This window comes from Eupeodes corollae, chromosome 3 (genome assembly GCF_945859685.1).
Source record: "Eupeodes corollae chromosome 3, idEupCoro1.1, whole genome shotgun sequence".
NCBI classification, from domain to species: Eukaryota; Metazoa; Arthropoda; class Insecta; order Diptera; family Syrphidae; genus Eupeodes; species Eupeodes corollae.
Window position 1 is genome coordinate 64,163,915 of NC_079149.1, and position 15,631 is coordinate 64,179,545.

The 15,631-nt window shown below is 33.1% G+C and overlaps 1 protein-coding gene across 11 annotated transcripts in view; it reads right to left on the minus strand.

Annotated features, from left to right (window-relative positions):
• Nucleotides 1-15,631, minus strand: part of LOC129952807 (potassium voltage-gated channel subfamily H member 7) — a 76,977-nt gene that overhangs the window by 15,266 nt on the left and 46,080 nt on the right. For 7 of the 11 annotated variants that reach the window (XR_008782391.1, XM_056065653.1, XM_056065649.1 and 4 more), the window contains 4 exons: nucleotides 11,540-11,778; nucleotides 11,307-11,470; nucleotides 5,678-5,814; nucleotides 5,484-5,636 (listed from right to left, as the gene is read on the minus strand). Coding sequence is in view for 10 of the 11 variants with exons in the window: in XM_056065653.1 (XP_055921628.1) it covers nucleotides 5,484-5,636; nucleotides 5,678-5,814; nucleotides 11,307-11,470; nucleotides 11,540-11,778 (693 nt within the window). In the remaining variant the exon portion in view is untranslated. The remainder of the gene's footprint in view (nucleotides 1-5,483; nucleotides 5,637-5,677; nucleotides 5,815-11,306; nucleotides 11,471-11,539; nucleotides 11,779-15,631) is intronic. The other 4 variants (XM_056065648.1, XM_056065655.1, XM_056065647.1 and 1 more) reach the window with 1 other exon arrangement.

A 15,631-nucleotide genomic window follows, 5' to 3' on the forward strand; every position in this document is an offset into this window, starting at 1 on the left:
AATAATGGAGTTGAGTGAGAAAAGTTTGTACATATAAAGGGCATATCTAGCGTATTATGTGAATGCTTGAAACCATTCACATATGAACTGATTGGCCATTATTAGTGTGGTTTCAGACCTGGAAAATCTACAATCGATCAAATTTTCACTCTACGACAGATCCTGGAGAAGACCTTGCAGTATAACATCGATACGCATAATATTTTCATCGATTTCAAAGCAGCCTTTGACAGTGTCAACAGGTACAGACTATACAGTGCTATCTCGATACGCTTTCATGTAGCTGATTCAATATTGTTTTTAAAAGATATACGCGAAACACCAACGTCAACACCAATCGCACCATCTTTCAATAATCCACACAATATCTTGGATATGCAGATGACTTTGTCATTATGGGAAGAACCAAACGAGCAGTAACGGGTGCCTTTTCCGGTTTCGAGTGTGAAGTGAACAAAATGGGTCTTGTGATTAACGAGGACAAAATGAAGTATTTACTGTCATCGAATAGTGTCGATTGCCATCGACATCAGTGAAAACGTGACTATTGATAGGGATAACTTCCAGGTGGTTAATGAATTTATCTATCTGGGTACTGCTGTTAACTCTGCAAATGACATCAGCGTTGAAATCGAACGGAGAATTGCTCTTGATTACCGCTGTTTCTATTGCATAAGTATAAGCAATTGAGAATAAGGCCCTATTGCGAAGTACCAAGAAAACATTGCACGAAACCATAAACATCCCAGTCTTACTGTATGGTGATGAAACATGGACTCTTACGTAGAGCAAATAAACATCAAAGCTCCAGCCCGTGGGATATTAAACGCTATTCCTAATTAAACTAGCAGCATCTCAGGTGGAGTGATCAAGTATTCGAAACTGGAGACATCAACCTAGAGATCAAGTAAGCTGCCGGGATCTATTACTTGAGGCCCAAGAGCACTATGCGCTGAAGCACCAACGAAAGTAAAGTAGAGTTAGCAATGCTCGCATAAAGAGTGCGAAAATGATTATTGTTGCAATATTTCATCCAACGGCAGTCCTTACAGGGCAATGTGTGTAGGCTTTTTTAAACTAAAATTAAAAATATGAATTTGAAAATCCATATTTTGTTTACTAAATCGTGTTATCAGCTATCGTGGCAAATTGACCGTTAATAGTCTACCTCGAAGTAGCAATATGACCCCTTTTTTGTGACTGATCAGACTGTCATCAATCCTGAAAATATTCAAGCAATAAGTGAGCTTCAATCCAAAACAATCGTTCTTGATTGTCTTGGAAAATTCGATTTATAGAATGTACTCTTGTAAAGGCGCCCAATACAACGACTTGAACGACCGACGACTTTGTGTTGCATAATTAATGACAATTTTCGCTTTTTGTAATAAATCCATAATACTAAAATTCCATGTTGTTCATTTTATTGCATTTATAAAAGACGCTTGTGTTTGCTCACCCTTAACTTGCAGTTCGTAACATGGGCTTCTTATTAAAATTTATTTCTTTAGGATGATAAATGTTTGAAAAATCACCCTTAATTGTTTTAACAAATTTCTACTTTCTCGTCAATTTGTAAGTTTTTTACCTTTTTGGCAACACTTTTTTAAACAACTGATGCACGTTTCGTGTTTTGTTTCACTGTTAAACATCTTCAGTTTGGTCTATAATTTAACCATGAATCGTTTTACAAACGAACAACGCTTGCAAATTATTGAATTTTATTATCAAAATGCGTGATCTGTTAAAAAAGATCATCGTGCGCTTCTTCCATTTTATGGTCAGTTTCATCGATCCACTAAAGCTGCTATTCGGGCTATTGTGTCTAGATTTCGCACTAAATTTACATTGTTGGGCATTAAATCACCAACACTCTTACGTAAAGTGCGAACTGAAGAAAATATTACAGCTGTATCGGCCCAGTGTAAATGATGACCATCAATTATCGATTCGTCGCCGTTCGCAACAATGGGGCCTCTGTTGCTCAAAAACGTGGAAAATTTGGCGGAAGGATTTAGGTATGATGCCTTTTAAAATACAGCTGGTGCAAAAATATAAGCCGAAAGACCTTCTGCAAGGTAAAATTTTTGGTAAATGGGCTCTTTGAAAGATGGCCGAAGATCCACTTTTTTTTACTAAAAAATTATGTTTTGCGACGAAGCTCATTTTTGGCTCAATGGGTACGTAAATAAGCACAATGGTCGATTTTGGAGTTCATAAAAAGTCTCAGTTTTGTGCGGTTTATGGGCTGGTGGCATCATTGGACCGTGCTTCTTCAAAGATGATACGAATCGTAACGTGAGATGATATCCAACTTTGTTTACCCAAAATGCAAGAGCTTGACTTGCATGATATGTGGTTTTAACAAGACGGTGCCACATGTCACACAGACTTATAGAGAGGCGAGTTCGGTGAACATTTTATTTCACGTTCGGGACCGGTCAATTGGAACATTTAGAACATTTTTTGTGGTGCTTCTATTGACGCATTAAAAGACAACATTCAAGTATTTATTCGTGAGATACCGGCCGAATTGTTGGAAGGAATATGTCAAAATTGGACTAAGTGGATGGGCTATTTGAGGCGCAGTCAAGGTCAACATTTGCATGAAATAATCTTCAAAATTCAAATTATATTGTCCGTACTATCGATTCAAATAAAGATGTTATGCCTTGTCAATATTTGCCGAAGTTTTGACTTCAATCGCAAGAGTCTTTTGTCCGCCGAGGATGGATTTTGAAATGAATGAGAATAAGAAAACGCAATTTTTGGTATAAATCACGAATTACGGGTGTAATTGGGGTGGTAGATTACACTCATATTCAACATTTTACTTACACTTTGACAAAAAAAAACTTCGCTCGGAAACACATTTGATGAAGAGTGATTATTTTCGATTTTGCCTTATTTGGAATATTCTACTTTCGAATTACGTAGTTCCTCGTTTATTCGAAAGTTCATAAGAATATAGTTGGCACTACCAGAACTATTCGATTTTCGTTGGTTCGAAAGTAGTCAAATAGATACATAGTACCAATTTTTCGAATTCGAGCAATTTCATTGTAGAATCGAGTAATATAGTAGGGCCCCTGATTCTTAATTTTTTGAGCGGATCTTGAAAACTATAAACACCAAATATGGCATGAAATTAAAAAGCATTTGACCGCCATTCTGGTAAGTAAATTTTCACAGCTGCTGCGTCTTACAAAGGGGATCAATTAAAAAATTAAAGAAGTCATTCTGGCTATTGAAAAATCACACACATAGTTAAACATTGCCTATTATTTTGAACATTCCAATACAATCAAAAATCGCACGGTTTATTTTTAAAGATATAATAAAATCTCGTTATTCGTGCGAATAGTTTTATAAAATGTTTCAAAGTTAGTTGTGGTGTCTTATATTGTTTCGTTGAATTGTTTTGCTTAATAAAAACTATTTTTGATCTGTAATAATTGCGATGGGCTTAAGAAGCCGACCCATTGTCGGTGCCGTTAAAATGGTATTTTAATCATGCTTCAGGCAAACAAAAATTAATAGCCCAAATTCTCAACTCAATTAAAATCCTTTTATCTGCTGTATCTATCAATTTGTTGTTCTCCTTTTGTCACTACTGCTATTTTCACTGCCTTAAAGGTTTAAAACAGAGAAGAATGAGTAAATGTAATTTTAAATAAAAGGGGAGTTTAAGGATGTTATTGTTATGAGTGCAGTTATTTATAAATTATTTATAAAAATGTGAGATTCGAAATTGGCAATTGCCAAAATGCTTCGTTTACCCCTTACTAACTATTTAAATAAGGCGGGTAGGAAGATAATTTTAATATCTTAACTTGTTTTTCAAATATGTTTGTTTTTTTTTATAAAAATAAATATATTATTAAATAAATTAGTGACGGTGCATCTATAACTATTTTGGTATTATTTAAGGGCCTTCAAATTGAAAGGTATATAATTAATTTTAATTCTGGAGTTAAGGTGCGTCCACTTGTCGAAAATTTTAAAAATAAAATCAAAAAAGCCGATGTTTTGTCTCAAATTACCAAAAATACAAATTATGAAGAAGATGAGCTTAAAGTAAATTAAAAAAAAAATAAATCCATACATATGGCAAACAAAGAAACATTTCAGAACTGTTTCTCAAAATCTCCACACCAACAAAAAAAAAAATTGGAAACATACCATACCAATTGTTTGGGCAAAGTTTCAAAATCTCTGGTCAAAGGAAGCTTGTTCGAGGATTGAGTTATTTGAGTTCAAAGCTGGAAACTCACAGAGATAATTATCCAGCAATAAAAAGCATGTTTAACACTTAATCCATGAGACCAAAATCAGCCCAATACAATTATTTCAACAAAAAATTGAAGAAAAACCTTGCGATCAATTTAATAGAAAATTTAAAAAAAATATATCTAATCATATTGTTAATAAATTGATTAAATTAAACAACCGTAATAAGTATGTATTCCAAATCATTAAGATTTTTATTTTAAACTTTTACTCTCTAAACTCTAAAATCTATTCTCATGGTTTAAATATCTTAGAATTTATGCATAAATATTTAATTTGGAGATTTGATATTGCATAACTTTTATGATAAGTGCAAAGTATATTATTTAAATATGCAATAAACAGAAAGTGTTCATTCAGATTAAAATATGAAAGGAATAATAAAATAAAGCATTTATGGAATGTGGGGACATCCGAATATCAAGTATTCAAAAGCAACTTTTTATTTATACAATTAATAATAATTATAATATTTATTTCGCTGTTGTTTTTGTGGATCTATAAAATTTAGGTCGTTTTTTTTAGGAGGAGAAAGTTACAATATAAGCGATTCAAAAGATAAATTTATCGTTCAAGCGTTCATAGCCATATATTTATCCTCAAATATGTATCTTTTATTCTTTTAGAATAATATTGTAACCAATTTAATTAAGATTTGTGTGAAGTTGGTAAATAATCAAAAGTCAAATGACACTTTGCGTTGAGTTAAATTTTTGGTGTTTGATTAATTCTAAAATTAAGGTATAATTATGTAGATGTGTGTGATAGAATCTGCTGTGCACTTTCTGATTGACGTTACGCCAACAAGTAAGCTAATTTAAAATTAATAAAAATCATGTTACAATTTATGGTAGTTAATTAAAAAAGTCAGTTCAATCAGATAGTGCTTAGCAAACTAATGTATTTTGTTTATATATATTCTACTTTTAATTAAATAAGACAGATAAAATCGAGTTTAACAATTTTTTAAATAATTTCAAGTACATATTATGTATATTTCAAAATTTCATCTGCCTTTAGAATCATTGAAGATAATTTATATGTATCTCAAAAAAAAAAAATAAATTGCAAAACTTGCAAATAAAACAAACATTATAAAAATATGTATATTCGAGAATTCAAAATAAACAAAAAAAAAATAAAACAAAAAACGAGTAAAACATAATAAATAGTAAATGGAATTGCTTACGTACATATACTTCTTCCCACTGTGACACATATCTGACTAGCCTTGACAGTCTCAACAGTCTAACTAAAGATAAAAGCTTGGCCAAGCGGAGTATTCGCAACGCCCGGCCGGCGTGCAGGATTTGAAATGAGTCAGAAAAATCCTGCAATTTCATAATCTGAATTAAAGAATCGAGATCTGTAAATATTTCCTACTTACTTGATTAAAGATTAAAAAGATATAATCAAGCGGGATCGAAGAAATCAAATCAAGAAAAAACCATGTTTTTAAATAGTGTTTAGCGATAAGCTTGGGGTCCAAAATCACCTGTTCCGCGTTGTCTTGTTGCATAATTCCTGTAATGAAATAAATTAAAATATAAATTAAATATATTTTTTTTTTGGAAAATGTGTTCTAATTTTTAAGAAATTATAGTTCAAGATTCGTAGATAACAATTAAAGCTCTCGTAGTCTAGTTATAACCCTAACCCTTGGTTTTAGTTTGATAAGCCTTACAATTACGTAGATGAGATCAATTTTCTACAGCTACCAAATACTTTACATTTCAAATGCAGACAACCCTGGGTTATTCCGACTTTTGGTAAGACTACCCTACATTTTTCAAATATAATTATAAAACCTTTCATTTATACAAAATCTTTAAAATAACAAATAAGAATATATTAACTCCACAGACCCACGTCTTTAAGACAGACAACCCTCCAATAGTGCCAGGATAGTAGGAAACCCTACTTATATCACAGATAATAAATTTATACAGATGTCTCATCCCAGCAGGAAAAAATGAAACATTTTTTTCTCTTAACAGACAAGCCTTAACAGACAAGAGCTTTTAAAAATAAAGCTGAGAAAGCTGTGCTTATATCCTTATTTCATAGTCTTTCATTATATACCCGGTTTTTGTAAATAATAGATGAGGGTAATTGAACTCAAAAATGCACTCTTATTTTGCGATACTTAGAACCTTCGGGCCAGCTTATAGTTTGGCAAAGTGCAAGTTGTTATCCTTTTCAATATTTTAATAAAATATTTTAAGCGTATCTTAAACTATTACCAGCCAGCAGGTTAAAAAGTAATTATTACAAGAAAGACTACACATTGTACTTGTTATGTAATTTTCATATAAAAGGACGTTGTTGATTAAGTCAATAGAAAAATGTTATAAAAATATATTCTTGGGTTATGTTTGGAAAATGACTCTGAAGGGCTATGTATGGCTCTTACAATCTTTAAAATAAGCACTCCCTGCCATAATTTTTTTTATATTATGCACGCACTAAAGGGGTTTTGAAAACCCTTATAATGATTAAACACAGTGTGATTAGAAAGGAGATACCGATGCACATTGGTTTTGAATGTCTGCACATTGTAATAAGTGGGAAATATTGAGTGAGGTAAAGCATTCCACATTCGCGTAGTGCGGCTATAGAAAGATTCTCTGTACTTAACAGTACGTCCTAAATTGGGCTCAAGGGTACACTGATGGGCATTCCTAGCTGTACGGTTATTACGGTTGAATTGTTTAAGGGGAGGAATTCAACTGGCTATTTAGATCATTGTTTATAAAAGAAGCTTTGTAAATTATATCCAGATCGAAAGGGGTAAAAAACTTCTTGCATCGTCGGAGAAAACCTAAACACTTAGTAGCATTTTTGGCGATGTCAAATATGTGATCACTCCACAACAAGTGGTTTGTAATGCACATACCTAGGAGTGGTAGCTGTTTAGTCTCCTCGATACAAGTACCACCCATGCATTGGGGAGGGTTACGCTCTTTCGACAGTAGACATCATTGAGTTTTCGAAGCGTTAAATTTTACACGGGTTTTGATTCCCCATTGTGCAATATTGTCAAGATCAGAATTTCATGAGCTTATCATACACTGACGTTGTTAGTCCACATCCGAAGAACAAGGATGAGAATCTAAAAACTAAAGCTACAAGTTCCGGACAAAAGATCATTTATGAGAATAAGGAAGAGCGTCGGAGAAAACCGGAGCCCTGGGGCACACAAGTGTTTATTTTGTGGTTATCAGATTTGTACCCGTCCAATACTACTTGAATTGAACGGTTGGAAAGGTTATTTCTCACCCAACGAAGAAGTTATTCGTCGATACCAAATTCACGCATTTTCGGTAAGAGAGCTTGGTGCCAAACTCTATCAAATGCCTTTGAAATATCGAGTTCAATAATCTTACTTTCTCCAAGACGATGTAAAGATTTGTTCCACAGTTCGGTGAGATAAACCATGAGATCACCAGTGGACCTATTGCTACAAATACAGAAATTAACCAACATTTACAACAGATGGACGAAACAGTAAAACGAACGATGGAACGGACAATTCCAAAGTACAAAGAACGGGACAAAATGGACGCTTACAGAAACGCGACAATTGACGCACTACGTAGGCACAATAGTGGCTTACTGACAAGACTCAAAAACTCGTACGCACGACTTACAGACCCACACGACTTGGAGGTTAGGACACTGAAGTCGCCAATAAAAAATGTCAATCTGTTGATTAAGGAGAACTACACGCTATCAATTAACAAGTACTGGGACCGCAAGATCCGGTCAGTTAATTCGAGTGACCCTAGTATGTTCCCCAAAATAAACAAGATATTCAGGGAAAAAAACGATAATGACCTTCTGCGTCTGAAACTCCAAAGAACTGAAGAGAACAGAGACGTACTCATGACAGCGCAAATAGATCCATAGGAAGCCATCTTTGACGATGAGTTTTACATAATTGAAGATCCGAAGGAAAAAGTGGAGGCGGTGGGAGCTGCTTTCCAGCAAGTGTACAAGGTGAATGTTAGCATTCGCCCCAACCACAACCTGGAAAACAGAGCCCTACTTAATCGCTTTTACGAAATAATATGACACAATGGCGATCTGAGAAAAAATACAGGCTTGGCATAAGCAAGCCATTGTTGTATATACTTTATGATATGCTTAATAGTAGAAAGTTTGCTGTCAAAAGTGGCAATGTAACTTCTACCACAACATTCTCAATTAAAAATGGTCTTCGACGATCTAAAAGCGTACAGAACAGCCCGAAAGGTTGAGGTTATTAGAATCCTCTTGCAGCGTGATTTCGACTAGATTTAGCAATATTGCGACGACTGGAAACTGAAAATAAATATCCAGAAGTCTGAGACAATTCTGTTCCGGACTCCGTTGGCTAGGGCCACGAGGGATACGTGTAAGAATTGGCACAAGATGGTCATCGTTGATCTTCACGGGCAGCCATTGGCGAGCAAAAGTGTAGTGAAGTACCTCGGTATCTGGTTAGATCAGTATTTATATTTCGACCGACATATAAATGCTGCTCTGACCAGGGCCAGAGGAGCCTTCGCTCTGACGAAACGGCTGTTTTTTAGCAGTCGGCTTGACCCTTGAGTGAAGGTTATATGCCCCTTCCCAGATGGAGAAGTTTCGGGTGTTCGAGCGGCAGTGTTTACGACTCTGTACCGGCTTATATCGAACAGCCGAATCTTCTTATGTGCATTACTTTTCCAGAGAGGTCCTATACAACGGGGCTCGAATCAACAGAATTCACAATTTTGTGATAAAACTCGTTTGAGGTAACATTGCAAGAGCTATGTCTTCGACCAACAATTTAATTTTCGGGGCGTTCTATCCGTACGACGAGTATTTTGAAAGTGCACGCTTGAGCGGCTTCATTCCACCAGAGGCATTACTCTTTTTAGACAAATGCGGTCTGATACAGGATAGATTGGCAGTCCCGTTAATCTACCACGTCAGACGAAGAACCGTGGATAGGCGACTCAAGTACAATCGGGACGTCATGGCACAAGGTGGAGCGGAGCTCCTTCGGTTCAGTAGGGCTGTGTCCGAACGGGACCGAACTGATAGGGTGAAGCAGGAGAACCAGTTTTGGTGGCTTCAATCGGCACTTGATAGTGGGTAGTCGGGATGGGATTTAAGCCTTGGGCGGCTTACATACTATTGTTTTATAGTTTTAGGGTTTAGGTTTAAGTAGTGGCACAAAAAAAATTAAAAAATTAAAAAAAACAAAAAAAAATAAAAAAAAACAAAAAAAAAACATGGAATATAAAAAAAACAACCAAAATTAAAAAAAAAACATACAAAACAAAAAAAAAAGTAAAATATGAAAACAAAAAACGTTAGATTTGCTGCTGTGGTTGTCCTAGTTTTAAGTAGTTTATAGGTAGAATAGGTAGTTTAAATTAGTTTTAAGTTTTATATTAGGGACCTTATTAAAGTTGTTTTTAAGCAAAAATAAAAAGGATATTGATAGTAGTTTTTTTTTTGATTTTCTAATTAATACAAAAATAAATGAAATTGAATTGAAGTTAAATTAGATCTTAGCGCCGAAATGCATTAGTAGTTAGTGTTATACTTTAACTTAGAGTGTCCGTATGGGACCATTAAGTTAGTTGTAAGTTATGGATAATTAGGCTAGTTTTACGAATTTTTGTCTAGCCTTAAGATAGGTTTAATAATGAATTAATAAAAATGAATTTAAAAAAAAAAGTCATGCAAGGGGTCTTGGGTTCAATCCATGCCTGTGAAATCTTAATTTAAAAAAAAAAAATAATTTTCGCGGGTACTGACAAATCCTTCAAGAGTAATTCTTGTCATGAAAAAGTGATTTCTCAAATTAGCCGTTCGGATTCGGCCTAAAATTGTAGGTCCCTTCCATTCCTGACAACAGTACTCGCACACAGGAATGGTTGAGAGTTGTAAGTCACTAGGCCCTGGTTCACAACGGACTGTTGCGCCACCCAATTTAATTTATTTTTAATTTAATCGTACTAAAAGAACAACTTTACGGGTTATTACAGGCTGTCGCCATTGACCAGCGGAATGAAAACTTACAAAAATTGTCATCTTCAATCAACAGAGTCATTTATCCCGATTTGAAACATGATCTCGTATATAACTATTTTAATGATGAATACAATACAAGGGAAATTTCGTTAATCTGCAAAGCAAGAAGTGAGCAATTTAATTTGAACGGCTCACCTTATAAGGTTGCATCCACTACACATTGCACCCCTTTCAAAAGAAGATACTTTTCATTTTTTATCAATCTGCCCAGTTTATAAAGAACTTAGAGTCCTCTTCTTTGGAAAACCAACTCTAATTATGGAGCAAACTTTATCAATTTTAAATGGTGAAAATTGGAAAAATCTATCCAATTATTATGAAAAATCAATCTGTTACAGAGAGATGATAACAGAATTTTCTTTATACTCACATTAAAAACAGTGCAATTATGTATCATGTTTTTTCTAATTACTATTCTATATTATTGTTGTATATTATTTATTATTATATTATTATTTTAAATAACTGAAATTTTGTTGTAACTAAACTAAAAGTCTTTACATAATTAAATTTTTAATGAGTTCAAATACCCTTAATTTTTGGTTAAGCCAAAACTAAAAGCTCTTCATTTTTGTAATCTTGAATCCAAGTTTTACTCAACTTTAATTTTGTTTTTACCAAACTAAAAGCTGTTAATTCTTTTACCTAGAAATTAATTTATTTTTGTTTTAGCTAAACTGATAGCCCTATTTGCATCTTTATATAATTTTTGAAATTGTTCATTTCCTTTGAACAAACCGAAACTGTTGTATTAAACAATTTTAAGTACTACAGATAAATGTATCTATCTACCTATCTTTTTAAGAAATACTTAGGTTTTATAAATAAAGTTTTGCATTAAAGTTCGCTTTTGTTGAAGCAATTATCTCATTTTCCTCGACTACATTACAACTTTCTATTTGTATGTAATTATATATTTTAGCTTTTTATGTTTGAAATGTACTTACCAGTTCTAAAATTGACTACGATGTCTATTAAAAAAATAGTATCACTTAGGCAGTTAAAGGCAATCCATCGTGTGCTCAAATCATCATTAAAGAATGATATAGCAACTGGCAGGATAATAAGATTCGCTACTAGCAGTAGAAGCATACAAAGGTCCCAATAAAATCTATACAAACAAACAAATAATTGTTTAAATTTTTGTATATTCAAAATGCATAAAATATAAATAACTCACCTAAATGAACTGCAGGGATGAATAACCCAATGTCCCGAGGTCTTTTGTCTTATTCTTTCTTTTACCAATGCTTTTCGGCTGCCAAAAAGTTTCATGGCAAGCCGATTGTCGGTTGGCTGGAACCATGATTGCAATTGACTTTTTAAGAAATTCGCTGATACTTTTTCCGATACTACTGGAATGGAAGGCATTGGTTCCTCTTTAGGGGTCCCATAAAGAGAAACGTCGTCAAAGTGCACCTAATTCAAAAATTAAACAAAAAAAACATATTTAATTTGCTATGCTATACAATAATTATTTTAAAATTATTTTATATATTTTTTGTGTACTCGTATTTTATGAAGTCTCAATCTAAAGTCGAACAAGACTTGTGGAAATGTTAGAATTATAAATGTGTGAACCTTATTAAAAACTGTGTTTATTATTAAAGTACACCTGTTTCAGTATAAAATTTGTGGTAAAAATGTTGAGGTTTAAATAATTTAAATAAATATGAAAATACAAAAACAAGATTTTATATTATAGTCCGTCTTGCGTAGCGTGGCGTCTAGTTTGTTTAATTGTTCATATGTGAGTCCAATGTATTTTATGATGGTTGGTTGAATAGCGTCTTAACGTCTGAGTCCAAAGTGATTTGATATTAAGTATTTAGTATGTTGTTCGTTAAATAAGGAAGACTTATTTACTATGTCATCAATAAAATTTAAGGGAATTCAGATTTATTTTTGTGATTTTTTTAAATAGAAAAAATATTTTTTTTTTTGAGAACTAATGACAAATAATGAAAAAAAAAAAATAGCTGATTAAAAAGAAACTTAACATTTTGTGTGTTTATGTGTTTTAAGAAAAAAATTATAAAGTTCTCATCTATCATTAGAACACTAGCTATCAGCTCGGGTAACACTTCTCATATCAAAACAAAAAATCACACTGCGAGGTAAATCACGCGTTGTATTTTTATTTCTTCAGAATTTCTATAATATTAATATTAAGTACCTGGAAGAGGAAACTTGCTTGTAATATTCAAGAAATAGAATACATTAACATAGATCTGAACAAATAAAATATATTTTATGTAAAACTAGTTTTAACCGCTGCTGGTATGAATTATTATAAAAATTTACACTTAAGTGATTCAGAAAGAATTTTTAGTAGGAGGAAATTTCCAATGAAGTCATTAAAATAAAAAAATAACAGGTAATCTGATGTTCAAATATATGGATATGGTACATGTTTTGAAAATGTAACAATTTTGTATTTATGTTTTTTTTTTAACTGGTAGACTTTTAAACTAAAGAAACAAGCACAAAAAAAAAGGTTTTAATGCGATATATTAGCGAATTATTTATTTTTTGATTTTTTTTTAAATATGAGAAATGACAAATTTTTATTTAGTTTAACAAAAATCGCTATTTCAATTTAAATTTAATTCATTCCAATTGTTTTTTTAATGTCTTAAATATAATTTAATTATAGTGGATTATTGGAGATTGATTTGTTAAAAATCCCTTTAAGCAATCTTGATATTATTATTTGTAAAATTCGTTTGAAGTGTTCTTAAGATATGGACGACGAAGTGAGAACTAACAGATTTACCAAAGTACGTTGAAACGAACACACATATGTACATTGTACATGTATCTTAAAACCATGGGTTTAGTTTCTATGGACCTTAAAACGTCGAGAAATGCAATGCAAGACGTTTGTAAAATGTTATAATCTCAAAATAATAAATAGCACGCACATCATGTAATTATTATTGGATTGATTTTTTTTTTTGAAAACAAAAACGTGGTGGTCAGTGTGTAGGGCTTTCACGCCAGAGGTCTTAGGTTCAGAACCTGACTGTGCCACCTAAATAACAAGTTTTAGTGGGTACTGCTTCTTGCAAGGAATCGACATTGTAATAATTCTTGTCATGAAAGGTGCTTTCTCAAATTAGCCCTGGATTCGGCTTAAAATTGTCGGTCCTTTTCATCCCTGACAAATCTACTCGCACATAGGAATGGTTGAGAGTTCTAAGTCACCAGACCCCAGTTATCAACGGCCGGTTGCGCCACCTAATTTGTTTATTTTTTAAAATCAGAATTTACATAGAAAATGTTTACGATCAATGAAAGCTCTTTAAGTCCATTTTTATTTTAAATTGAGATATTTTTAAAATTTTTCGTAAAAAGAAAATAATCTAAACATCCTTCGAAAAGCAATGTTTGAAATACACTTAAATATTACTAAATACTAAATTAAAGTTCCACAAAACCAAATAGAGTATTTTTTTGTAAAATCAAACATAAACTCTCTCTGATGCGTTGTTCACTTCAAATCTACTCAGAATAACGGTTCCAGTTACGACTCCGATACCATTGTGTTCCAGCAGTTAACCGTTTTGCGGTTTCAAAAGTATAGAGCTGAAATTCGACATTTGTCAAACTACATATGTTGTTAATCCATTTTTTTTTTCAGTTGAAAGTCTTAAATTTACGAAAAAGGATCGCTTAACTATCGCACAACGCATACGAATTGTTAAAACCTACTACAGCTACATATCTTGCTTTAAGAGGAAACAATTGTTTACATAATCGTCCAACTACGCAAGCAATTGACCAAATTGTGAAGAAACTGGATTGATTACAGATATTGTAAGGCCTGTGCATCATCATTTCGCTGGTACCACTGAAAATATCGCTGCTGCAAGTTATGGCTGAAAAACAAACACGCTTCATCTTCGGCTTCGCCCGACGTTTACGACTTCAGCAATAGGAATTCAATGGATGCTATCACAATGAAGCTTCCACCTCACGTTTCATTTGACAATCATAAGGAAATAGCGTAATGTTACGAAATATGACTTCAAACGGAAGCTCTAGTTCAATTTTGCTGATTATTTGATTTGTCTGACAGCTCAACATCTGTAAAAAAGTCAACAACAAAAATACATTTGTTTTGGAAGGATTCCTGTTGGTTATTATATGATGTGTAAGCTTCTTCCGTGATAAATTTAATTTTTTCGATTTCAAAACTCATTTTTTTTTTATTTTGAGAAAAAATTACAGCTTCTAATGACAGAAGTGCCATTTTAGAAATGTTATATTGGAAGTGTCATTAAAAGCAACCTCGAAGCAGGCTCAACGTAACGCAGACGAAACCGTGTTTGTGTTTCAGCCATTAAAGTGTTGCCGAAGACCCGAAAATGTGGTGGACGGTGATTTTTCAAAAAAAATTTCTTCAAATTGACGGGAGGCCGTTACATCCACAAAAAGTCATTGTTTGGTGCACCACTTGGTCCGGAGGTGTGATCGGACCTTACTTTTTCGAAAACGACGATGAAATGACTGTCATATGATAACTGACTTTTTCTGTCAGCTATTGAACGATACACCTTGGAGAATATATGATTTCAACAAGACTGTGCCACATGCTACTCAACTAGAACGAATATGCCTTTATTGCAAGAGACTTTTTCTACCCGCGTATAGTTTCTCGTCGTGGCGGTATCAACTGACCATCAATATCAAGCGATTTCACCCCGCTTTTTTCGATGCTTCATCAAGTAGGCTGTATAACAGCCCAATATGTGTCAAAAACTGGTCGAGAATTACCTCAAATGAATCGATGCTCGCAACAACTCGCTTGATGGTCATTTAAATGATGTAGTGTTTCATACATAGTGTCAACTTTTAAACTTTATAATAAAAATGAAATAACATACAAAAAATAGTCCCTATGTGTTTTAATTACGTTTACTTTTAAAATGTCAAAACGGATAACCCTATAGTATATTAATACCATAACACCAACAAGTACAATTCAGTAGAAGCTATTAATGTTTTTATCGCTTTCGAATAGATTTTGTGTTCATTTATAAAAACCCCTAACAAAAAATTACGACATTTCTCAAATTGTTTACGTCCTATCTTTTCTACTTTCCTACCTTTTTATTACCTATTTCTAATCCGGCAGCAACAACTTCAACCTTTGAAACATTTTTGTCTCAAAATAATTTTTTTTTTTTCATATGTCAATGTTTTGGTTTAAGTTATTTGGATATATTGTCGTGCTGCATTTGTTTCATTTTGCATACAAATCTGTGAT